Here is a 27,293-nt window from a genome sequence, read left to right as displayed (position 1 = left end):
AAAATAATTGATTCCTCTAAAATTATAACATGCCCGGTACTTCTCAAAAATGTGTTATTGTTAGTACTGTTAATGATGATAACAATTGTTATTTCTTGAGTACTTATTATATACCAAGAACTTGACATTAATCATTTAATCCTCAGAATAATCCTATGAATTTACTACTGATCTCATTTTTCATCCGAAAGTTGGAAAATTTCTGAATTTGGAAGACTTCTAAAGATTGAAATGGTTAAATAATCTGACCAAAGTCACAAAGCTAGTAAGAACTGAGTTAGAACCTGAGCTCATGTCTTTCCACTCTGCACCTCATGCTTCAAACTTCTACATTATATTGCTTTTCTCATGAAATCAGATTTCATCTTAGAGGGTGACCACAAAACATCTATTTTCCCTTCTTAATCGCAGTGGTTCAGCTTATATGTTTTAAGTCTGATTCTGACAGTTATCAAATAATTTTCACCAGGTTATTTTACATTTCTAAGTCTCAACCTTCCTTTTTTGTAACATTCAGGTAAAGTCAGTTACATCATGGGGCTGATAACAATTAAGTTAGATAGCCCACTTAAAGGGACTTGCCCTTGAGAGACAGTCAACAAATGTGATTCCTTTCCCTCCTCTTAAAATACCTTGTCTGAAATCTCTCCTGCAGAAGAAGTTTAAATCAGATACTCCACTCTCGAGAAGGTGGAGAATGACTCCACATTCCTTAAGTACAGGCTGCACAGAGTGACTTGCTTTCAAGGACTACAGCATGGAAAGGGGAAAAAAGAGTAACTTTACAGTGAAGAAACCTGACAAATACTATCTCATCCAAGTGATCAAGGTCAACATCAACAGTGATAAATCATGTTTATATTTGTACCCTTGAAACAATGTGATGAAAATGGCACTTCACCTCTATAGTTTTCCTCCTGAAAACCCATATATCCAGTCCTACCATGAGAAAAATAAGAGATAATTCCACCAGAGGGGCATTCTACAAAATACCTGACCAGTACTACTCAAAACTGTCAAGGCCATCAAAAAAGGGAAAGTCTAAGAAACTATCACAGCCAAGAGAATCTAAGGAGACAGGACAACTAACTGTAATGTAATATCCTGGCTGGAATTCTGGAGCAGTAAAAGGACATTAGGTAAAACTAAGTAAATCTGAATAAAGCATGGACTATAATTAATGATAATGTACCCATATTGGTTGATCGATTATAATAAATATGTCACACTAATACAAGAAGTTAATAATAGAGGAAACTGTGTGGTGTGGGGTATATAGGAACTCTCTATACTAACTTCTCAATTTTTCTCTGTAAATCTAAAACTGTTCTAAAAACTAAAATCTACTTTAAAAAAAAAAAACCTTGTCTGAGCAAAAGAAAATTTTAGGTAAACAGCAGATTGAAACTTCTCTTGCAAAGTGAGACCACAAAATGGTGATAATATTATAGTGAATATCTGTAGCCTATATAATAATGAGCATGAATCCATCAAACACTAGCAGTCTGAGATCCTTCTAAGCTTCTGCATTCAGGGAGATATTTAATAGTGATATACAGGAAGTAGAGCAGTATAATGATATAGAAGTATATTGTTACATAACCTAACAGGGGATCCTTTTTCAGTTTATGTTTTGAATAGGATGTAAATCTTCCTGCTCTGGAATGTTTAAAATGCCCTTCCATCACTACTATCTGTTGAAAATTCAGCTGTCAGAGAAGAGAAGATCAAGTCCCTGGCAGAGCACTCCAGTTCAAGGAACAACTATAGACTACTATGTTCAGCCTGATAAAGGGAGGCAAAGCTGCAGCAGAGATTAATTGATGCAGACTTGTTACTCCAAAACTGAACTTACAATAAGTGCATAGTCCTTAAAATAAGTAGATATCCTAGGCAGACAGTGTGTGACAAGGACAATATGAGTTGCCCAAAAGATCATCCATGCTCAAGACTATCCTTTTAAGCATTCTGAATAAAGGTTTACCCCAGGTTCCTCTGAGAGGAGGAATTCCAGAGTGCCATCTGAGTCCTTGTTGTGTCCTTTAAAATTCATAACATACAAATATACATACAATATTTGCTTTATTATCATTAGAGTAGAGCTCAGTTTCAACAAATTCTTTCTCACCATCATAAAGTTCTGAGTTAAAGAATCCTTTTGGGTGCCATTACGTACCAAAAACCTAGATTCAATAAACTCTATTTGATTTTTAGACTCAATTTTCTGAAGTCCCAAGTAGGTAAAATCATATATGTAGAACCTTCTCACAGAAGACTGTGTTAATGAGATTTGTTTCTAAGGTACACTACAAGGTAAACACACACCAATTTGCAATTTCTGAAAACAAGTTGGAGCAACCTTAATCTTGCAGGAAAATATTCTAAGGAAAACACTATCGACTATCGGTAAATAATTTGTTATAAGAATCCTCATGTCAGGTACTCTACTAGAAATGATAAAGCCCACAATCTAGTATATTATTTCAATAAGTAAATTTAGATTTTGGTAAAATAAGACCACAACTTCTTGTGGGTTAATTAGGTTATTTGACACTCTAGACAGATTTTCCCACAATATTGTTATACATGGTGTTATGAGCTTAACGTCAGCCGCAAGAGCCTACCTCTCTCATAATACAGTTTAACACTCTGTAAGGTATAGAATGGCTTTGTGATTAAAATTAGGCCTAATATACAACTTGAACAATGAGGAATATATCTCCCCCTTTGGCATAAGAGCAAGTTCTTCTCACCCCAAAATCAAAGGTGCTAGGTCCTAATATTCCAATGAAAGTGACATCCTAAAGATCACAGTGAGGGGTAAAGAAGGTGTGGAGATATATAGACAGGGCCAGCTTCATGGGCTTGAGCCCTGTGCAGTCACACAGGACCCCATGCTTAGAAGGGTCTCTCATTTGGCTTAATGCTCTGTTGTCACCATTTTGAAATTCATAACAACTGTTGAAAAAGGAACTTCACATTTTCATTTTGAACTGTGCCCAGCAAATTTCATATTTGATCTTGTATTTAGGACCTCTGTTATGTGGATCACTATGAGGCCCAGAGGCAGAAGCATGAAGCTGCAGAGACAGGAGTGTGGAATTAGCTCCTGAGATAACAGAAGTGGAAGGGCCAAGGTCTCCTATGTATCTGACTGACTGGGAGGTAGTATATGCTCAAGGATACAAGAGAAAAAAGAGATCTTTGTTATCTAAAAGTCAAGAAATGCTTCATTGAGAGGGCATTATTTGCACTGAATCAAACTAATAATTCTAGCTAAGTTTTTTTTTTTTTTTTTGCGGTACGCGGGCCTCTCGCTGTTGTGGCCTCTCCTGTTGCGGAACACAGGCTCCGGACGCGCAGGCTCAGTGGCCATGGCTCACGGGCCTAGCCGCTCCACGGCATGTGGGATCTTCCCGGACCTGGGCACGAACCCGTGTCCCCTGCATCGACAGGCGGACTCTTAACCACTGTGCCACCAGGGAAGCCCTCTAGCTACGACTTTATAGTATTGAGTAGGCCAGACACTATTCTAATTTCTTTGTGTATATTAGCTCATTTAATCATCTCTAGTACTGATTAGGAAACTGCAACAGAAAAGATTAAATATCTTGGTTAGGATCCCACCATTCCTAAGTGGCTCACCCAGGCAGCTTAGCTCCAAAGTCCCTGCTCTTAACATTGCAGAGAGCTTAAGGATTCAAATGATTACAGATAGCTCATTCACATGAACTCATCCTGATGCACATTTGATTTACTATCTGTGTTAATTGAGATAATTTATGGAGATAAAGAATGATGGCATTTTAAAATAACATTATAATGATGGCAACAGTTTATCCTTCTCTGAGTTATTTACCATATTCTCTTTTAGAGGTAGATCTAACTCTTCTTTCTCTTGGTAAAAAGATCCTTTGATTTAAGTGATTTGTCTTATTTATTCTCCTCAGGGTTATAGCACTTAGTACACATGTCCATTAGATATATGCTGAATTAATGAGTAAGTGAACAACTGAACAAATGAATGAACAAAAGCGATTACCTAAAAGCTAACTACAAGAGCCAAATAAAAAGTATAATACAATATAAGGTTTTGTTCAGGAAGAGATCTCTGAACACTTTTATAACATATTATATTTACATGATAACATTTTTGGGGTATCATGATATAAGGTTATCTGTAGCATGATATTGTAATCATGAAAGAGTTGACCCTACCTTGCTGATTTCATCAAGTGGCTGGTTGTTGGCATTTTCTTTTTGGATTATGTTCATTAGATCAGTATGAAACTTCTTTACATTCAGAAAAACAAGTGGGTTGTTTATTGAGATAATTTTCACCTGCTGCAGCGTTTCCTTTTACAAGGAAAAAAAAAGGAATAGATTCAGAGTTCTGAAAGAAATAAATCCTACAATGAATCAAAATCCTACAAGTCCAAATGCCACTCAGTTATGGAAGCAATCTCCTGGCTGATGTTTTCATTAAAATTTCTTTGGAGAATTTAGTATACTATCATACTTCTCAGGGAAAATATGTACTTCCTCTTTATTAAGAAACATTAGTAACCATGAGATAAGTCTGCAGCTTTTCCGAAAAATGGTCCTTATTCCTACTAATTGGGTTTTGGGGAGGCAACAGCCTAGACTATCCAAAGAGTATCATGAAGACTTATCCTCCTAAAAGTACCTCTTCCACTCAGTCTAGAAATTTAAAATTCCTTTACCTAGCCATCAGTATTTTTAAAAATGAAAATATGTCCTAAAGGGTCATTGTCAAGTCATTTACCTCATAATGACATAGTCTTCCTTAGGCAGGAATATAACCTTACAAGTGACTGATAGTTCTGATTGAGAGAAAGAAACCAAGAGGTATTATCAGGAAGGTAATTTCACTTTGGGCAGGCCTAGATTACATTGGATTTAGGATGTAGGCAAGACGTGAGGAAATGAGGAAGGAAAAATTTCAATACAAAAGGTGTCTGCTTTGGCCATTTGCCCAGGTCTTCCTGGCAATACCATCTTCTCCATGACCTTTGGGGCAGGGGTCTGTCTTAGAAACTGAGAGGATGGTAAGTTCTATGAAATGATAACTCCTTACCAACTAAATAAAGCAATATCCCTTCAGACTTTAGTACTCACATTGAGGAGGAGACACAGACAGGCAGAGATAGAAAGATAAAAGAAAATATCAGATATATGAATTTGGACAATTAGTTTAACCTCTCTTAGATTCCTTGCTTTTTAAAGTAGGTAATTTTTTTTAAAACAATTCCATCATTTAATAAGTCTGAATTCATTTTTACCACATGGTCAGCTGTTGAAACAGATTTCTTTTAAACAGATCTTAGTTTTAAAACAGTCATAGATACTGTGAGTTCTGTATAAACTGGTGGATAGTAAGTTAGTTCCTTTGTTTTGACTTATAAGCCTCAATTTCACCACAGAATAAAGAATGTAGGGAAAGAAAGCATAATTGGTCACTCATATAGAACAGTATTATTTCTATAATTTGAAGCTTTCTGAATGGACGGGTTCAAGCCTGATATAACTGTAAAAGGATTACTTAGTGAAAAGACTATATGGAAATCATACAAAATGTTATTAACTTTAATCAATAGCTTAAACAGCACTATGTTACTAATTGGTATTCAAACTCAAAAACCTGTTTTTGAATCCCCATGAAGGCAGCAGGGGTACACAACCATGCCACCTTGTACTTAGGGGAGTGTCAATACATATTTCAACAGAAACTTTGGCTTTAGGAAAGAGTCATAATGGCTTTATAATGTCAAATAATGGCTTTAATTGTCATTTTAAGTATACCACAGGGGAAAGTGTGATTTAATTAAATATATATACCAGTGATGCTGGTAAGGTTGAAAGTTACTCCTAATTTTGATAGCTATAAAAACTAGTTTGTGGGCTTTCCTGGTGGCGCAGTGGTTGAGAGTCCGCCTGCCGATGCAGGGGACACAGGTTCGTGCCCCGATCCGGGAAGATCCCACATGCTGTGGAGCGGCTGGGCCTGTAAGCCATGGTCATTGAGCCTGCGCGTCCGGAGCCTGTGCTCCGCAACGGGAGAGGCCACAACACAACAGTGAGAGGCCCATGTACCGCAAAAAAAAAAAAAAAAAAAAAAAAAAAACTAGTTTGTACATGACAAGACAATGAGAGAAAAGCAATTCCTTTGAAACAAACAAACAAACAAAAAAGTTCACAGTGTTTTGTATCCAACAGTATGCATTTTATGACAATAATGTACAGATTGAGCACACTAGGTCTCTATATCCTAAAGAAAATGAGCATTTACATTATTCATGGGCTGTACTGAATTTTTAAAAAAAGATCAACTATACACCCATCCCTTACACAGGATAAACTGTCCTGGGCTGTATAGCTTTAGCACCATCACTAAAGTTGTTTGTAAAAGCTGACCAATATACATTTCAGTTTTAAAAATGAAGGATATAGAGTATATGTTACAAGTCTCAAGTAGGCAGTGTCAAAATGACATCTATTTCTTTGCCTGCTTTGTGATCATACCCCTTGGAGGTGTTATGGGTCTCATGGTATTTGGTTTCTTTTTCTCTGCAGGATTTAAAATCTGAAAAGAACACATTAGTGTTTCATCCACACTCATCATGGCACCTGCATTGTCAAACCCTCCACAACAACTGCGTGCAGAAAACAGAGTGACCAATTGTCTCTTTGCAAAAAATTTATATCCGTCTTCAACCACCTGATAGGCTCTACATATAAGATCCAAATCATACTTATGGAGAAATTTTGCAACCACTTCTGCACCAAATGTGAAGGACACGCCTCTGTCATTTTCAACCCAGCCTAAGACATCTTTATCAGGGTCAGACCACAAAAGAAGACCTTGATCTGGTACATCAATTGGTTGAATAATTCACTGAATCTGCTCCATAGACTGAAGATCCTGGTGATAAACCTCCATGACAGCAGAATATTTTCTCATCCATGATGGCTGCTATCGGTAAACAGTTAAAGCAGTCTGTGAAAGTTTTCCATAGTTTAATGTTGTATCTTCTTTTACATTCATCATAAAATCCATAAATTCTATTGATCCTGGCACATTCGGGTTTCCTCTGAGAAGAAAAAAATTCTCAGGATATTTGGTTTTGTAAGGCAATAAGAGGCAGATAGTCTCCAATGACTGCTATCCCCTGTCCACATAGTCCCCAAAAAACAGGTAATTGCTTTCTGGTGGGAAAACACCATACTCAAAAAGTCAAAGCAAATAATACTACTGCCCATGGATATCACCACATATTTTGAGTGGTGCTTCAAGTTCCAGTAGGATAGGCTGACTTTGGAAGATCTCTCCGAACTTTAAGCAAAGTCCTCTGATTTCGTTCTCCTGTAGCTGGACATTCTTACCAGGCTTGGACACTCTCACTTCCAGCAGCCATTGGATGATGCTGTCGATGTTTAGTGTATATCTTCCATTACGTTCCCACCGCCGACCCTCCCGCAGCGGCAACAACTACGGTAGCACCTTGGGATTCACGCCTCTTTTCCCACACCACCAGCACAGACATGGTGGTGGCAGCGGTGGCAGGGGCTCCCTGTTTCCTCCTTCTCTCCCCACTGGAACCACGAGAGCTAACATAGGTAAATTTTTAAGCTAGATAATGTCAAAAAGTTTCTATAGCTACACAACTGTTTAAACTCTAGAAAGTTAGAAGATTTGCTGAAAATAAACAATTCAAGAAAACAAAAACGCTTAAGTTACCAAATTAACTTTTTTTTTTTTTGCTGTACACGGACCTCTCACTGTTGTGGCCTCTTCCGTTGTGGAGCACAGGCTGCGGACGCGCAGGCTCAGCGGCCATGGTTCAAGGGCCTAGCCACTCAGCGGCATGTGGGATTTTCCCGGACCGGGGCACGAACCCGTGTCCCCAGCATAGGCAGGCGGACTCTCAACCACTGCGCCACCAGGGAAGCCCTACCAAATTAACTTTTAATCAAGAGGAAATCTCTTATAAGCCAAAAATAAAACAATTATTTGGCCTGTCAGGTTTAGTTATGACAAAGACCCACATCTTAAATGGACTCACTAATCACACCACATGTTTGTGCCAATATGCTTTAAGATAATATACTTTTTAAAGCTAGGTATTTATTAAGGAACAGAGACTCAAATGGGGCAAGAAAAGAAATTCTCAATAGAGTTGAATTCACTGAGTGGGGAGGGGTCTTCCAAATTGAGAGTGAGTGTTTCATGTGAAGAAGGGGTGAGAGCGTGCATAAACAGAAGGGAGGAGTGACAGATCACCACTACTCTTGAAGTTAGCTAAAAGTTCCACCTAAGAGTTCATATTCAAATCTTTCTCTATCTTACTGTTTTCCCTCTTAGTTTTGGTACAAAACATTAAATAACTAGTGAGGTGTAATATTCTAATAAAATTAAGATTTCCATGTGACACAGTTATTATTCAGGTAGGTGGCTAGACTAGAACAAATCAAGTTTTAAAGACATGGAGAAATTTCAGCACTTTCATCTTCCTGCAAATCCCCTCATTCACTTCCTCACATATTTAGCTTGAGAAGAAGGTATGAATTAGGTAGAATTTATTAACCAGTGATCTTTAAACTGAGAATTCTGTTTCAAAGCTAAGAATGTCAAGGCTATGGTATATGGCTGTACGTGTGGGGTGGATACACTGAGGACTTTAGAGGCCTGAGTCAGTCTGGGACTTTGCATAAGCATTAAATTCCCATGGAAAATTTAAAGGAAGAAAAGAAAGGGATAGGAAAGGAAGGTAGCATTGGTGGAAAATTTGAGCCTGGGACACCTTCAAAGTCTTTGAACTCCAATAGCTTTCTATGAAGCAAATCTTTCCATACTTGTTAAAAAACACAAGCCATTTCCCTAGGTGTCACAGAAGGACTCCTGCTGCTACTTTCTACTTCCAGTCTACTCAGAAATACCCTGACACTGATCCTTCTGATAGGAGGCTAGTTCTCTGTGTTCTGAGGGCAATCATGGGGTACTAAAACAAGTAAAAATGAAAAATAAAGAAAAAAAAAAGGTTAGTGAAACATTACAAAGCATGTTCAAAGTAAGGCCAATTTTTTTAATTGACAAAAATTCAAGTTGACATTTTCTTTCTTCACTTTAAACTTGTTTGGGTCATCCTTCAGAACAAGAAGCTAGAACTCAAACATAATTGGCCTGCCTAAACATGGATTGAATGAGACAATTTATATGTTGTTTCCTTAAAAAGGTGTCCACTGTGCAAGAAACAAATCCTGGTGGCATCAATTACCCTCTGCTAATAAAACAGAGGGTCACTGATTGTGTTAACAAATACCATGACCCCACTTTGCTTTATTCCCTTCCCTATTCCCTATCTTCCTGCATCATTTTATTTGGAATAGACTATTAGTTTAGTTTGACTGTTTTATGTCAACTTAATAATGGAAAAGAGGTTTCCAAATAACTGAACTAGTCTGCGCCATGATTATTCTGTGAACTTTACATCTATGAACCATGCTATCCTCTTATCTGCATGCTGATACAAGCTTTCTGTTGTTGTTCTATTGATTTGTTGCATGTTGATTGCTATATATATGGTGGTTACACATGCCACTGAAAGTTCAAACTAATCAACAATAGAATTATCATTTTTAAAGTAGTAATTTATCTGCTTATGATACCTTGAAACTATCTGACCTACAAAAATTATTAATTGCACGAAGGAAAAGGAAACTAAACTTACATCATCCATTTCTGTCTTCACTTTAAATTCCATTTCTTTCATATTTTTTATACTCAGAGTCTTTGCTCTAGAATTAAGGCAGATATAAAATACAATGTCATTTCCAAATTACTACATCAACCATGAAGAAATAAAAAGGATAAGCCATTTTATTTTAACAATTAGAACATATTTAGAATGGTTTAGATGCTATATCCCATTTGTTCATAAGACACTGGTAAATGTGTGTCTCTCTGGGATCCTCAGAAACAGAGACATCTAAATAGAGATTTTAGAATGTAATTTATCTCACCTGGGCTCCCAGCTACCATATCTTCAAGCTAAAGAGGTGGATTGATAAAGAAGAGCAATAAGGGAGAAGGCTAGAAAGTATACGGTATTTAAGAAAATCTTGTTTTAGGGTAAAGGAAGTAAAGAGGGAATCAATGGCAAGATTGGACCACATAACAATGAATCTATATATAGAAACTTCATAAAGATAGAATCTATAGAGGTAAAACTTAAATTTTTAAGAATATATTATTTCACAAAGAATTTCAAGGGAAGGATGAGAAGTGAGTAGAAGCATTATCGGATGATGAACATTGAGAAACAGAAAAAGAATTGATCAAAATATGGAATGGTTTACAGATGTGCCGTAAAAAACAAAAAGAATGTGTTCATTAATAAATTATCTAGAAAAAAGTAGCTAGATTAATAAAGCTTCTGAAAAATTAAATTTTTTGAGGTTATTTAACTTTTCAAATGATTACATTGTTATATGGTTTGTGTCTCATTAAATACTATATCCATTCACTTAAAAAAATAGCTCTGTGATGCACTGTATAGCTGTGGGGTTAATTTGTTTACTTTAATAGATTTTATATATTCTATTTTATAGTTCTGACTGGTCCTCATTAAGACCAGTGCTGTTATATATCACATGTAGATAAAAACTTCTATATAAATAAAACATGAGAGTAATACTATCTATTCCACAGAAATAAAAGTAACTGGCAACAGTATATTTGCTGCTGTGTCAGAATAAACAGCATTTAAATAAGATCTTACCTTGGGAAACGACCAATCACAATAGCTATGGTACACACAACACCAAACAGCAGCCCCACATTGGCAGCAAAGCATATTGTAAATATATATGTACTGACCCATATGCCCTGAAAAACAAACAGGAAACAAGATATGGGTCCTTTGTATTCTCATCTTTCTCGTTATTGCTAAATTCCTCACAATCTTGTTCTCTACCATTCCTGTGATGAAATCTCTCAGCAAGAATATATTACTCAAGGAGTGGTAAACAGAAGTCCAGGAACACAGAAACAAACCCAGGCCCCAGCGGACTCCCAGTGACAGAGGTTAAGGCAAAGGCAAAGGGAAAAGGCACATTCTTTTTACATAGATGCTGACAACCCTTATTTCAATCCCCAAAAAACTTTCTATTTAAGATCTGTAAATAGTAGGCTGATGTGCTTGCTTCAAAAGCATTCCATAATTACCTACTGTTTTCTCATTTGGTGTAATAATATTACAAACAAGTGTTTGTAGATTTTTGGTCATTCTCAGTAATATTCTGTTTTCTGGGATTGCTATAAAGAGAACTAAGATAGCTTATTACTATTGATACGTAGGACTCTCAAAGCCTATTGTTAAAATGATTGACTCTAACAGCACAACCAAAGCCACTTTTAGACCAACCACTATAAAAATAGTTATACTTTTATTTGCAAGGGGTCACTTCTTGTGAAATTGTGAAAGTTAAAAACTCAAGGCCAACTTAGTTCTTGGGAATATTTCAAAAGATTGCAAGAAAATTCTATTTCTCCTTCAATTGGGATTCCAACAATATTGCAGTTTTGTCTACCACCTGAAATTACAATTTGCAACAGGATACTGTATTATATTGGCAATTCGAAGTTTATTTCTGACAAAAATAGCTTTAAAAGGAAAATAATTTGTGAAATCCAGAAAGTTATATTTTCTAAACACAAAATTCTGCATTTGGCAAATAGTAGACCAACAAAATTTTCAAACTCTCTCTTTTCTCCCAAATTACCTTCATTACTTTATGCAAGTAATTCTAAGTTGATTTCTTTCTGTCCCAATAGCTGTATTACCATTTTAAACAACATAATTCAATTCCATATGCTAATGGAAGATAAATTTCTCTATAATCTGAAAACAGCACAGATTCTTGGAGGGGTATAGGTTTCTTTTTTCCAGACAAGTTTGAAACAAATGTTTCTAAAAGGTATTTTTTAACTTGAAATTTTTTACTTCTCCTTTATCTGTATTATTTATCTACACTGAGCTTGAGTGGTTCTTAATGTTGAGCTATTTTCAAAAGCTAAGCTCTTGGAAGCAAATGGACAGATTTTTATCTGTAAAATTCCTTTTTGATATAGAAGAAACAAACATTTGGGAATAAACGAGAAACTATATTTTAAGTGTTCTCATGTTAAGATCCATCACCTACAAACGTAATGCTGTTAGCACTTATTATTACACCATCCTGTCATCTAATAGGTTAGACACTGAGATATTTTTCCTCTATTCAGGTGAATGGAGAGTCATTTGAATCTTCTATTTGTACACAGTGTGTCTTTTCCTTCCCAACATATTGCACCAAACTTGATTGTGTACAAAATAAGGCTGCAAATTTTTGATCATTACTTCAACTTGCCATGATTGCTCTGTTTCTCACTCATCCCCTAATGCTTACTGAACCTGCCTGGGTGTGGCAGAATAAGACCTCACCAAAAGCTTTATAAGTCCTGTTCCTCCTGGCCAACCTCCATGATTCAATATAGCATGGGGAACTGAGGATCCTGGTCCCTGCCGTTTAAAAAAACACAGAGCCTGGATGCCATGATTCATCAGAGTGACCAAAAATGTTGGTACCATCTGGTTCTATTTTTAAAGTGAATTTACTCTCCCACAATATCACCTATTGTAAGCTGGGCTTATAATGCTTAGTTATTTTCCAGGGCTACATTTATAACTTTGAATAAAATATCAAATAGAAATTAGTAACATAGACAAGTAAATAGTTCCACTGGTTAGAATAAGTCCCAACACTATTCTGTAACAATTCCTATTAAAATCCAAATCCTAGATGTCATAGCTATAAGGAACTGGGTTCTTGAAACCCTTTTTTTTTTTTTGAAACCCTATTTTTTTGCATTATGCATTCTTACTTGATCTCCTCCCTATTTGGCACTCACAGCCCCTAAATATAAGATAACCCCAAAGTTGGCCTCAAGTAGGGAACACATAAACTCTTCCTTTTATAGAAAATGTATCGGTGTAAAACACAGTTCAGCAGATGCTCAATCACTTCACTTCTCTGCTCCATCTGTTACGCTGTTTTGGTGATTGATACATATTATTAAATTTCTGTAGGTCTTAATTCTATCTCTACTGTTCAGTTACTCAAACTCAGTTCTAAATCCATCAGTAAGGCTTCCATTTTGGATCCCTATTTCCTCATTATCTCAAAGAGGGTTTTGATCTACAACTCAAAGTAGAATTATTATTAAACTGTAAAAAGTTTAAAGAAATAAAAATTTCTAATTTTTCTTTTATTTTAGCATCTTTATTGGAGTATAATTGCTTTACAATGTTGTGTTAGTTTCTGCTTTATAACAAAGTGAATCAGCTATACATATACATATATCCCCATATCTCCTCCCTCTTGCCTCTCCCTCCCACCCTCCCTATCCCACCCCTCTAGGTGGTCACAAAGCACCAAGCTGATCTCCCTGTGCTATGCAGCTGCTTCCCACTAGCTACCTATTCTACATTTGGAAGTGTATATATGTCCATGGCATTCTCTCACTTCGTCCCAGCTTACCCTTCCCCCCACCCTGTGTCCTAAAGCCCATTCTCTACATCTGCGTCTTTATTCCTATCCTGCTCCTGGTTCTTCAGAACCTTTTTTTTTTTTTTTTTTGATTCCATATATATGCATTAGCATGCGGTATTTGTTTTTCTCTTTCTGACTTACTTCACTCTGTATGACAAACTCTAGGTCCATCCACCTCATTATAAAAAACTCAATTTCGTTTCTTTTTATGGCTAATAGTCCATTGTATATATGTGCCACATTTTCTTTCTCCATTCATCTGTGATGACTACTTACATGTTTTCTTAAACTTTCAACCTTCAAATTGCTTTACACATACATACATTTTTGGTAACTTTGCTTCATATTTAGGTATATTCTAACTATTGAGTTATCTGGACATATTCTGTCTACTGGGTGATCTAGCATATATCCACAAAAGTCTGTGCAATATTATCACTACAAATGCTTTGCCCAGATCATATTCCAATAACCCATGGCCTCTCACTGTTGAATTCCTTAACAACTAGAGATACCTGTCCACTTCAACCACAGGAGGCCATTGTCAAGCTAAACCCAACATCGCATTTAATTATCATGTACCTGCTATATCTGTGTCACCTTTCTCAACGTTATTTTCTTCCCAAACCATACTCCCTACTTACTCCAGGTTTTCACCTATTACCTCTATGTAGGAGATTACAAATTATGAGCCATTAAAGCAGTTTCAAACAGTCTACCAAATACCTTCAAACTCAGTGTGTCCAAATGCAAACTCATTAACTTCATCCCCCAAGCCTTCTTCTACTGTCCTCTTTCAGTTATAACACTAATATTCTTCAAGACACTACAATCAGAAACCTTGGAATAATATTTTACTATTTCTCCTTTTTCATCTACTTGTCCAATCATTTCCAAGTCCTATCAATTATTAATAAAAAATATCTCAAATTATACCCTCTTCTCAATTCACTGATAATGTTCTAGTTCATACTTTGCTATTGTTCCCTTAAACTGTTCTAACAACCTCCTACTTAACTATCTGCTTTTGTTATCAGCATTGTAATCCATTTGCCATACTGCTGCCAGAATAACCTTTCTAAGTATAGATTTGGACATCAGATTTAGATAGTGTATTAAAATCATTTTTACTTTACTCCCCTCTATTAAACTCCACCCAAAGAAATATAAAAATGAATATATATGGAGGAAAATCCAGCTTTGATGAAACAAGAACATAGTCACAACTCCTAACTATAAAATACAATGTAGAGTTGCAAAATTTATAAGATATCAAGGACATTGGAAGCCAACAAATTTATCCTCAAAGTTTAATCAATTATAGATTTCTCCATGAATGTCACAATTTTAAAAATTCTATACAATAATCTTCTGATAAGAGCTTTAAGTTCTAGGGGCAATAGTGGACCACCAGAGAAGAAGGAAAGGTACCCGTATGGTATCTATTTGATACTATATAAAGAAGAGCAGTAAGATAAAATGCCATTTGTATCACTTACAACCTAGCTTCCTAACCAAAGGAGACTGACAGAGATGAAACAAGGTGAAGAAGGTAGAGGAGACAGCTAGTAAAAGATCATCAGAGAGCCTGTGATTTGTGAGGCTTTATTTCAACTAGGGACAAATCTTCAGATGACATAGTTAAATCAGAGTCGTGAGATGCTCCACTTCACTTCCTACCTTCTGCCCTCCCCACATTATTTTTCAGCAAATAGCTATGTCCACTAAAGATGCATCATAATCATAAAGGAATAATCAAGGAAGCTATTTATAAAAATGGGAAAAAGAAATAAAGTAACAAAATAGAGACAGAGGATAAGTTTAGGCAATAAAATCTCAGGAAAACTCCCTCAAAAATAGATATGAAGAGTCAAAGAAGAAAAACTGGGAAAGAAATTGGATGGAAACAAAAATATTACAGAGATAAAAGCCATATTTAAAATTTACTAAATAGGATAATCACAATAAGAAATACATAATCAGAGATACAGTGAATAGTCCAGAGAAACCATATGCACACACACACACACACACACACACACACACACACACACATGCACACCCCAAAATAACCACGGGAAAATGTACAGATTTTAAGAAACAAAGTAAATTAAAAATACATAACTCATTAAGAGAACAGGACATATATATTTGAAAAAATATTCAAAGACATATTAGAAGAAAAATTTTGTATGTAATTCTTGATTCCGAGATCACAAGGATATGTCACTCTCTTAGAAATTTGATACTAACTGTTCAACCACAAGAAATATTCTGACAATATTACCAAACTTTATGAGCAAGAAAGAAACTCACTGAGCATCCATTTAGAAAAATAAGCTCACATTAAATAGTAAAATATTATGTTGACCTGTGATTTCTCTGCCTTATCCCTCAATGTCTGAAGATAATTCAAGCTTAAAAAGCCTGGGGGAAGGCATTTTAGACTCAGGCAAAAACTTCCTTCTAGTATAAAAAGAAAACATGGTTTCACCATGAAGTAGTTCTGGGAATATAAAACACATGAGCCCTTCTTGGAAAACTGCTTTGTGATAACATACAAAATACAACTAGAGGAACTGAAAGAAATAACTCAGGAATGTGAAACTGTATTTTTTTAAAGACTAAAGGTAACCACCAAATGCATTTAAATAAGCTTCCATGTTCTATAATTCAATGAATGACATCATTTTCCTCCAGTGATGTTCTTAACTGAAAACTTAGGAGCCACTCCAGACTGATGCACTTCATGTGATGAATTGGTGATGAGGGATAACTAATGAAACCGCTTTAGTATTTTTCAACTCTATACCTTCCTCTTGAATCTCAAGTGTTAGTTGTGGTCCAGGTCTTCCTGATTTATTTGCCTGAATTATTAAAGAAGTGCTTCCAATTGTTGCATACTTCATCAGATCGATCCATCTTCCTCAAATTACTCATATGACCTTTCTAATACATAAATCTTATTCCTATTTCTCCTTTCAGTGATGCCGCACTGCCTTCATGATGAAGTCTAATCTTTGCAGGATGTAAGCAGCTCTCTCAGTCCAACCCTTTCTTAACTTTTCCAACCCCATCTGTTACTACTCTCACCTTCATGCTATATGTTCTATCCATCATTTCTTGGAAAAAGCCTTCCCTGACACCTCTCCCCTTCCATTATGGTAATGTGCTCCCCCTTACGTGATTAATGAGTTCCTTAGAAATATCTTTATCATGGGGTTTTCAGGAGCTTGTTAAATAAGTTTATATCTTCTCATTTTTCTGTTTCCATGTGCCACCTCACATATATCACCTTAAAAAAGTCATTATCCTCCAACAGCCTAGTTAATTTTGGTCTCTTGGACTGCCTACAAAATACTGTTCCTTCAAGTCTCAGTTCATATTTCAGCTCTGCTCTAAGTCTTCTGTATTAACCTAGTACAAATTAAATGTTCCAGCCTCTATTTTTCTCCAGTACTAAGTTTTTTCTTTTGCTTCCAGGTCATATTGTATCTGCGTCATATAATAGTTACTGTTTCTGTGCCTGCATCCTGCACAAATATTAGTGTCTAAAGAAGGTAAGTATTTCTTTATTCATCTCTGAATTCCACATGGCACCCACTATTGTACCTTGGTAGAAGCTCAGTAATATTGAGACTTAAGAGGAGTATTATCTTTTTTTAACATCTTTATTGGAGTATAATTGCTTTACAATGTTGTGTTAGTTTCTGCTGTATAACAAAGTGAATCAGCTATATGTATACATATATCTCCCCATATCCCCTCCCTCTTGCGCCTCCCTCCCACCCTCCCTATCCCACCCCTCTAGGTGGTCACAAAGCACAGAGATGATCTCTCTGTGTTATGCAGCTGCTTCCCACTAACTATCTATTTTACATTTGGTAGTGTATATATGTCAATGTTACTCTCTCACTTCATTCCAGCTTATGCTTCCCCCTCCCCGTGTCCTCAAGTCCATTCTCTATGTCTGCATCTTTATTCCTGTCCTGTCCCTAGGTTCATCAAAACCTTTTCTTCTTTTTTTTTTTTAGATTCCATATATATGTGTTATCATACAGTATTTGTTTTTCTCTTTCCGACTTACTTCACTCTGTATGACAGACTCTAGGTCCATCCACCTCACTACAAATAACTCAATTTCATTTCTTTTTATGGATGAGTAATATTCCATTGTATATATGTGTCACATCTTCTTTATCCATTCATCTGTTAATGGACATTTAGGTTGCTTCCATGTCCTGGCTATTGTAAATAGTGCTGCAATGAACATTGTGGTACATGACTCTTTTTAAGAGGAGTATTATTAAAGTACTTGCCAGCATAAGTAATCCCCCAAAATGTCTCAGATCAAAGGCCATGAAGGAGGGAGAATACATAAATAATTGCATTTCAATATGGTGAAAGCCATAATAAAGCTAAACAGAGGCTACTCATGAAATAATTCACCTATATAGGAGAGGGAGAGAATTTTGGATGTTCTTGCATAGATACATTTCTCTAGAACAAGTATATTAAACATTTATGTTAGTAAAATTCATATTTTATCATTGTTCAATATAATTTAATCTGTTCCTAGCAATATCCTATTAACATAATGCTCCTCTCAATGTAACACATTTAAAAAACAATTCATGAGACTGTTTGTATTTAGAATGAATATGGTCACTATTAATATGTTTACCCTATATTAATGCAGCATACATTTCTTAGCAATTAATGCTGGCTTTTCATGTATGTTATAAATAGTCATATTTCTACTAGCTATTCTTTGATGAACTTCACTTCCAGAATCAATTCATAATGGAAACTGGGAATCCCCAAACAACTCAAGTTAGCTAGCATTTCTTTAAAAGTTCTTAAACACATCAATCAAAATTTGACAGAATTCCATTTCTGTTTCTTATAAAGATATTTTACATTTTAATATTTTTATTGAGTTTGAAAAAAGATAGCTTGTAAAATGTAAGTCTCAAATGGCTAAAACTATTTTTTGCAAATGGAACTATTAAAGCTTATTTTGTAACATGTGTTTAAGCCAAAGATAGTAATTTTAGATCAAATTTCTACTTACCCAATCAATTTTATCCACATTCCAATATTTTTTTAAATCCCGAAACTGTATTAGCATTCCCTTCAGTCCCACGACAATAATACTTGCAAGAACACACTACAAATAAGAAATAAGTTGATGAAGGTGCAAGATAAAGATTTTAATCTAAATTTAAAAGAATCATTGTATTTTTATGTCTTTGTCTTTGAAGTACTTACTAAAGGAAAGAAATAACCATTTAGAAGACTGAAGTAATATTCATTTTGTTTAGAACTAACCTATTATTGTACTTTAGGAATATAATAGCAATTCTAGAAAATCACAGGGTACATGTTATGGCATTCTAAAAAAAAGGAAGAAAGGAAAAGAAAAGTAGTGAATTATAAGGGTGAATGTTATAAGGCTGAATGTCCTCTTAACTTTATAATAATTATTCACTGCCATTTGTTTGAAATCTGTTTGTTGCAAAAATTAAATATTTATATAATGTATTTCTTTATAATTGTCTTGAGTATCAGTTTTCTGGTTTCACCTGAATATATTTATAACTCTCTTGAAAAGTGAACTTGGTTATTGGGAGATCCTCTCGTGAAAGTGATTTATTCTTATTACATGAAAGAAGAATTAGAACAAGAAAGGACTGACACCGTCTCTGGATCTCTGAAGACCAGGATCTTACTCACATCACTTTAGTGCCCCAGGCTTCTGAAAAGCAAGGTAAATACGTGTACTAATACTCTGAGTCACTTTGTATAACCATGCATCAGGGTGGCAAGATGCATTTTGTTGCCTACTCTCTTGCCCAGTATGTATTTTCTAAGAGTACAAATTTTATAAAATTCTTCCAAAGTCTACTTCTTATAACAGACTTCCCTGGTGGTCCAGTGGTTAAGACTCTGTGCTTCCACTGCAGGGGGTGCAGGTTCAATCCCTGGTCAGTAAACTAAGGTCCAGCATGCCACATGGCACAGCCAAAAAAAAAAGAATAAAAGAATGTCATGTACATCTTGTAACAGAGATTGCCTAGTTCCACCTTCCAAATGAATACAGAATAAATCTAATTCCACGATGTCATTTTTATACAAAAGCCTAAGAATTAGAAAACAGCCATAGTACCCTCCCATACCTTCCCCATCAAATGTGGACTCTTTCTACCTTTCCTCCATTCAGCCATTACTTATGTCACATAAGGTTTCAGATTTAGGATCATTGAGGTTGTTCTTCAAAGAAATTTTTAAAATACAATGATTCTCATTAAAAGTAAAGTTAAAAAGTAAATAATAAAAAGCACTACTTACCATGGGCAGCCAGTAAAGCAAGGGTCCTATTGCATAGATGACTATCAGGATGAAAATGCAAGATATTAGACAAGCCACCTGTAAAATACAAGACAGACAAAAAAGAAAGCTTGAACTTTCTTATTATTCCAAAGTTATAGAGGGAAAAAGATAATTCTTTGTTCTTCTTGATAAGAAGAAACAAAATGTTGGCACATGATTGTTAAATTAAATAGACTGTCATCTATATTTTGTAGCTGAAGGAACCCAAATGTGACAGCTGACAAACTGGTACAATCAAATTAAGTCAGCAATGACAAAAAAAGCAATTCTAAACAAAGAAATAGGACACCATCAACTTTTATCACACATCACAGCATGGCTTTTTTGTTTGTTTGTCTGTTTAATAGTGAAAATGACATTTCAGCTAAAAGTCCTTTAGCCTATAGTTGTTCAGCCTGGCCCCCCTTCTCCTAGTTGTTTCCTAGTTGTTTGGGTAATAACTGAATATGCAGCTTAGGGTTTTTCTGTGCTGATGACAAATTTCCACAGAAGCCTTTACTCTCTTCGTTGGAGTCCTTTGTTAATATGAAACAGTTATATGGGATTAAGGAAGCAGTCTCTGCAGTGAAACAGACTTAATTTTATTAATCCTGAAAAGTCATTAGTATTGTGTTCTAACCAACTCAACTTGCTGACAAAAGGTAATTCAAAACAGCTCACTCCTAGCTATGCTCCACTTAATGGAGAACAAATTTCACATAAGCAAATGCTCATGTCTTAATAGAAACATTTAGCCAAACTATCAGCCTAACAAGAGGAAAGAGGGCTTTCACAGGACCAAAACGATACCTAAAATATCTTTATGGAAAAATCAAAGGAAATAAAGCCTATTAGAGTGGCTAAAAATAAATATATAAACAAATAATCAATAGCAAGGGCTGGCAAGGACTCAGAGCAACTAGAGTTCTCAGACACTACTAGTGGTAATTCAATATGGTACAGCCACTTCAAAACCAGTTTGGCAGCTTCTTATGGAGTTATGTATGACCCAGAAATACCTAAGAGAAAGGAAAACATACACCTATGAAAATACTTACATGTAAATATTTATAGCAGTTTTATTCATAAATACCAAAAACTGTAAATAACTGAATTGTCCACCAATTGGTGAATAGATAAGTTTTGGGACATCCATACAATAGAATACTACTCAACAATAAAAAAGAACAGACTATTGATACATGCAACAGCATGGATGAAACTCAAAACCATTAAACTAAATGAAAGAAGCTTGATACAAGCTCCTTCCATATTTAGTGGAGCTCATCTACATCACTCCCCAGCATATAAAGGGGGAAAAGTCCTTCTGTGGGAAATAAGTCATTAGAGAACTAAAGATTGTCCATAAAAGAAGTTATAGTACACAAAACTGTCACTAGACTGATTATTTAGGAGTAACTGGTGATTTTACATGATAATAATTTTTAAATAACAAAATATTATGCCTGTAACTCCACTAGACTGGAGAGAGCTAGTTGTCAGAAGGCAGATTAAAGGATTCATTCAGATACCCGTGTGACTCAGTATATCCATGTTTATGTGGAAAGAGAAAGACACCAACCGCTAAGGTGCACTTCATATCAAAAGAAAATGGCATGAGGAGGACTTTCAAAGATGGTGGAGGATTAAGATGTGGAGATCACCTTCCTCCCCACAAATACATCAAAAATACATCTACATGTGGAACAACTCCTATAGAACACCTACTGAACGCTGGCAGAAGTCCTCAAACTTCCAAAAAGGAGAGAATATCCTCACTTACCTGGGTATGGCAAAAGAAAAAAAAAAAATAGAGACAAAGGAACCAGGATGGGACCTGCACCTCTGGGAGGAAGCTGTGAAGCAGGAAAAGTTTCCACACACTAGGAAGCCCCTTCACTGGCCGGGAAGGGGGAGCTTCAGGGTGTCAGAGGAGAGCACAACAGGGTGTGGAGGGCAAAGTGGAGAGATTCCCACACAGAGGATCGGTGCCAACCAGTGGGAGGGGGCTGGGGCTGAGGCTTGGGCTTTGCAGGCCAGACCCCAGGGAGAGGATTGGTGTTGGCTGCGTGAAGACAGCCTGAAAGGGGCTAGTACACCACAGCTAGCCAGGAGCGAGTCTGGGAAAAAGTCTGGACCTGCTGGAGAGGCAAGAGACCATTGTTTTGGGGTGCGCAAGGAGAGGGTCTTCCTGCTCTGTGTGCCCACAGACGTCAGAGCACCGCCTAAGTGAGCTCGAGAGATGGGCGCAAGCCGCGGCTATCATCTCAGACCCAAAGGCAGGCACGGACTGCTACTGTTGCCGCCGCTGCCACCAAGAGTCCTGTGTGCAAGTGCAGGTCACTACCCACACCTTCCTGGGAGCCTGTCAGCACACCACTGCCAGGGCACCATGATCCAGGGCCAACTTCCCTGGGAGAACACATAGCACACCTCAGGCTGTTGCTACTTTACACCGGCCTCTGCCACCGCAGGCATTCCCCACATCACAATTGTGACTAGCGTACCCCTCCCTCTCCTCGGCCTGAGTGAGCAAGAGAGCCCTAATCAGCCTCTGTTTTAACCTTGTCTTGTCTGGGTGGGGAAGAGATACCTGAGGGCAGCCTACATGCAGAGGCAGGGCCAAAACCAAAGCTGAACTGCAGGAGCTGCGCGACAAAAGAAGAGAAAGGGAAATCTCTCTGTGCAGCCTCAGGAGTAGCAGATTACATCCCCACAATTGGCTTGGCAAACCCTGCATCTGTGGCATTCCTGAATAGACAACAAGTGTTCCCAAAATTGAGACTGTGGACGTTGGGGACAACTGTGGACTTGGGGTTTAATTTCTGTGTTTGACTTATTTTTGGTTTTATGTTTATCTTAATTTAGTTTTTAGTGGTTTTTTTCATTTCTGAGTTTGTTTATTGGTTTGGTTGCTCTCTTCCTTTTTTGTTTTTTTCTCTTTTGTGAGTGTGTGTATGTTTCTTTGTGTGATTTGTCTGTTTAGTTTTGCTCTTTAAAAAAAATTAAGCACTTATATAAATACTCAGGAATATAAAACTGGCCAGAAGGAATTTTGGGCTCATGTGATCTAGAAAATATTCAACATTAAACTGATATCTGGTATTGAAGGTGGCTTAAGCTTGTTGATCTAATTAATATAGACATGTCTTTAGAGTCATTAATATTAGGCATAATACTTTATTGTACCTAGGAATGAAATAAGACCTTATTACATCTGTTGCAAGGAAAATAACTTGATAGGATGAAACTTTAAATGTAAATGAGATAAGAGCTTTCAGGTAAATGCTATAGGAATAATTATGTTCTGAAAATTATCTAAAATAGTGTCTCCAGATTTTGGTAACTATTACTTGCCACTTGGTTTTCACTAAAAATTAAGGTTTTTAAGAGTTGGGGACTCTAATTTAAATATGTAATTAAAGCTACTAAAAATAAAATCTTTCACTATATAATAGGAAAGTGGGACATATGTTTTGAGTAAAAAGGAGTTTTATGCATGGTCAGACTGAGATTATATTAAACTTAATTGGGTAAATGGATTTTGTTATTAAAAGTAGACCGGTGCAGGACCAGACTTGGCTCCTCTCTGCTAAGAGAACAAGTTTACTTAGAATGCTGCTTTTGATAACATATTGTGCGAACTATCTTGCCCTTAATTGAGCTGTTTTTGTTCTTAAATATTCTATCTGACCAAATGCTTTTTAAGAAAAAACTTTTTGATATTTTGGATGAATTTCCTATCAAATTCTAATTAAAGTTCTTTTGACTTCAGCTAGCTTTGGGATGCTTCAGAGGGCCCCAGAGAGTCTTCCTTATTGCATAGGTTTCACCTGTGGTGGAGCGTTGATTGGGATTTTCCCTTTTGAACTAGCCTTGGTCATTCATTCAGCTTTATCTTCGATGGGGCATTGGTTGGGGGTTCTTCCCTTTCGGACTGATGGGGTATTGTTTCGGAATCTTCCTTTTTTGTGGCTGAGGAACAGTGACCGCGAGAGACTGATTTGATAACAGGACTTGTATGTGACAACACCAGGGTATACTTCCCTACTGCATTGGTTTTGCCTGCAGCAAAGCGTTCATTGGGATTTTCTTCCTTTTGGGGGGGCTAGGGAACTGTGACCCTAAGGCACCTCAGAGGAAAATAAATATTTTATATATATATATATATTTATATATATTAAACTGACTAGAATTGGTTGGTATGCTAAATTACATGGAAAGCATTGTCAAATGAGCAATAAGCCTCCTCAGATTATATGGTATGAATAAATGTTATTAAAATAGATTTTCTAAAATTCACACAAAGTTTTTGAAATTTGCATATGTTCTGGTATAATATTATACTTTTAGTTGTTATCTTAAAATGCTGTATGTCACAACAACTTGGATAAGCTTCTTTGCCAAGAAGAATTCTAATCACATCTTTATCCTTGCCATTTTAAGACTTTTGTCATTCATAGGCAGCTTAGGTGATGATTTGCAAAACTGCTACATCTTCAAGAAGGCTCATAAAAAGGAACTTTTTTTAACAAATATGTTTCTGATAGCCTTTAGATAATACTACTAGACTGAGTAACAAATGACAAATCTGGATGAACTGATTACTTCATCCAGATCAACAGGAATTAATTACATGGGACTGAATGAACTGATGAATATGATTTATAACTATATGACTTTGGGAAATATACTAGCCTTAACCTTTGTTTTCCAGAAAAACCTTTTCTCTTATGTTATGACCTACAACAAGTTGATGAAGTATACCCTTGTAAACAAAGATGAAACATTTATCTTTTTCTCTCTACCTGATCCTGCCTGAATTTGGCTTCTCCAGCTGGCTCTCCTGTGGACTTGATGGTTTATTGTAACTGGATTACAACCAGTTATATTAAGCATTGCTTTTGCTTATTCTTTGTTTCCAAATTGTTTATGCTTTGTGTCTTCCTGCTGCACTGACTTTGTCAATGTTACTACCTGCATTACTTATATCCTGTCTATTTTATAAGATTGCTGTCTCTTACAGTGTGTAATCAAGCCTCCAACAAAATTGATGATGGCTAAACATCCTGAGGAAATAGATCACATTTATGACTCTTATATAATAATTGTAATAGTATGATTCTAAGTATGGGAAGAAGCAATAAGGGAAAACATTTCTTGGATCACAATAGACTAGAAAGACAGAGGATTCAGAGAATCTTTAATTATCAACAGGGCCTAATCCAGAAATTAGCACCTGGAGTGGCATATCAACAAGAATTTTTGCCTGATCTGGGATGAGCCTCCCAGTGCTGTGGGACAAAATTTGGTCATGAAATGTCTCCCAAATACTGGTCAAATTCCAGACCAAGAGGAAGATCTGAGAAATTGAATATTTCCATTAGTCTGCCATCTTCTCAGACGCCAATCTTTCTGAATAAAGTCGCTATTCCTTGCCTCAACACCTCGTCTCCCAATTTATTGGCCTGTCGTGCGGTGAGCAGAGCAAGCTTGGACTTGGTAAAAGTATCAGCAAAATTGACTAGTTTTATAATTATCAGATACTTTCATTTTTCATTAATTCTTTTTTTTTTTTTTTTTTTTTTGTGCGGTACGCAGGCCTCTCACTGCTGTGGCCTCTCCCGTTGTGGAACATAGGCTCCGGACGCGCAGGCTCAGCGGCCATGGCTCACGGGCCCAGCCGCTCCGTGGCATGTGGGATCTTCCCAGACCGGGTCACGAACCCGTGTCCCCTGCATCGGCAGGTGGACTCTCAACCACTGTGCCACCAGGGAAGCCACCCTTGCACTTTTATGTTATGGAGATGGCCTCTTTCCTTAAACTACGTGAACCAACTTCTGCTAGCTTCAAAAGCACTCAGTTTTGGTAACATAAAGGTTTGAATTCTAAGACCTACGTAAAACCTTTTATGGGCTCTAGGAGGAAGTAACAAGATCATATTTGTATTTTAAAAGATATCTTTCTACAGAAATACTAATAGTGTTTCTGAACAAGAAAGAGTCAGTTGGTGAAATAATTGACAAATGCAAGGTGGTTCCCACTGCTATTTTGATTGGCTATTATTAGCCTAAAAGTGGAAGCGTTTTAATTCTTCTAGATTAACTTACTGGGTATAAGTCTAGTACCTAGGAGAGACAGAGCTATTTAAGGGATTGCTTTGTGAAGTATTGTCACATAGAAAACTGGTTTCACAGCCTATTTAGAACAAAACTTTTAAGACTTGGCTCACCCAGTGCCTTCTTCAAATCATGTCAGTTATCTCCACGTAAACTTAATAGTTTTAATGCCAAAATGACTACCATGGGAAAGCATCCTCGATTTGGGTATGCACAGTAAATCAGATTCCTTCTCTGTGCAATTTAATGGAAATTGTTGAGCAGATTAGCGACAATCTCAACAAGCAGATCAGCATGAAAATACTGTGCTGCCAAGCTTTGTTTCCCTGAACTAGTGTTTTGTTAGGTACCTTTTGTTTCTTCTGAAGTCTGATGAATAGAATACCATGCAGAAATGATGAGAGGAAATCTAACACACTCATCCTTGTAAGAAACTAGGTGGAAACCACTATAGAATCCTAGAATTTTATAGATAGAAGAGTCTCCAGAGTAAGGAATGATACTTGAGTATACTATGTATTAAACATTCAAATTTAGGTTACAAGTATGTGAGAGTTTGCAAAAATGTTTATGCCAATACACATGATGAACTTATGCTTTAAATCACGAACTTTGTAAAAATCAAATTGTCATGTAAAACAATGTTGAATGAGAATTACACATCTTTGATGATGAGTTGTGGCAATAATATGTCAAATTATCATAGATTCAGAATTTGTTGCTGCTTCCCCTCTGCTCCATGGTACGTTCATCAAATTTTATTCGTTAATTTTACACAATATTTTAATGTTCATTTACCCGTCTTTCTCTGGCCACTTGCCCCCAATGTCAAGAACCATATCCTTTTCAAATTTACTCTTCTACAACCCCTGAAAAGGACTTAATATAAGGTAAACTCCTAATAAATGTTTAAATTATCACATAAAATGTTTTATAAATTCTCATTCAACTCCAATTTAAAATAAGTGTGAATTGTTTTATAATGGTTAGGTGTTAATGTTAATTTATTAAATTAACATATACATGAATTTTCTTGTATAGAACAGTAGTTAAGAATGCAAGATTTGGAGTAGATCTATCTGGGTTCAAATCCCAGCTCTACCACTTACAAGCTCTGTGACTTGGACAAGTTAGTTTAACCCTCTTTTCCTCAACTTTCTCATGTGGAATCCTAGCATAATAATTACATCT

General features: G+C 36.3%; 1 protein-coding gene and 1 pseudogene across 1 annotated transcript in view; both read right to left on the bottom strand.

Moving 5' to 3' along the window:
- SLC26A7 (solute carrier family 26 member 7) overlaps positions 1 to 27,293 on the bottom strand; it is a 180,384-nt gene that overhangs the window by 34,014 nt on the left and 119,077 nt on the right. The window contains exons 9-13 of the mRNA XM_027131385.1: positions 19,963 to 20,040; positions 18,686 to 18,781; positions 10,800 to 10,906; positions 9,750 to 9,816; positions 4,219 to 4,356 (exon numbers count right to left, since the gene is read on the bottom strand). Coding sequence (XP_026987186.1) covers positions 4,219 to 4,356; positions 9,750 to 9,816; positions 10,800 to 10,906; positions 18,686 to 18,781; positions 19,963 to 20,040 — 486 coding nt within the window. The remainder of the gene's footprint in view (positions 1 to 4,218; positions 4,357 to 9,749; positions 9,817 to 10,799; positions 10,907 to 18,685; positions 18,782 to 19,962; positions 20,041 to 27,293) is intronic.
- On the bottom strand, positions 5,478 to 9,584 carry LOC113633445 (serine/threonine-protein phosphatase PP1-gamma catalytic subunit B-like; annotated as a pseudogene).

The sequence above is a fragment of the Aethalodelphis obliquidens genome, unplaced genomic scaffold, assembly GCF_003676395.1.
Source record: "Aethalodelphis obliquidens isolate GAN/ISIS:26980383/991018 unplaced genomic scaffold, ASM367639v1 scaffold39, whole genome shotgun sequence".
NCBI lineage: Eukaryota > Metazoa > Chordata > Mammalia > Artiodactyla > Delphinidae > Aethalodelphis > Aethalodelphis obliquidens.
This window is presented reverse-complemented; position numbering and strand designations above follow the sequence as displayed.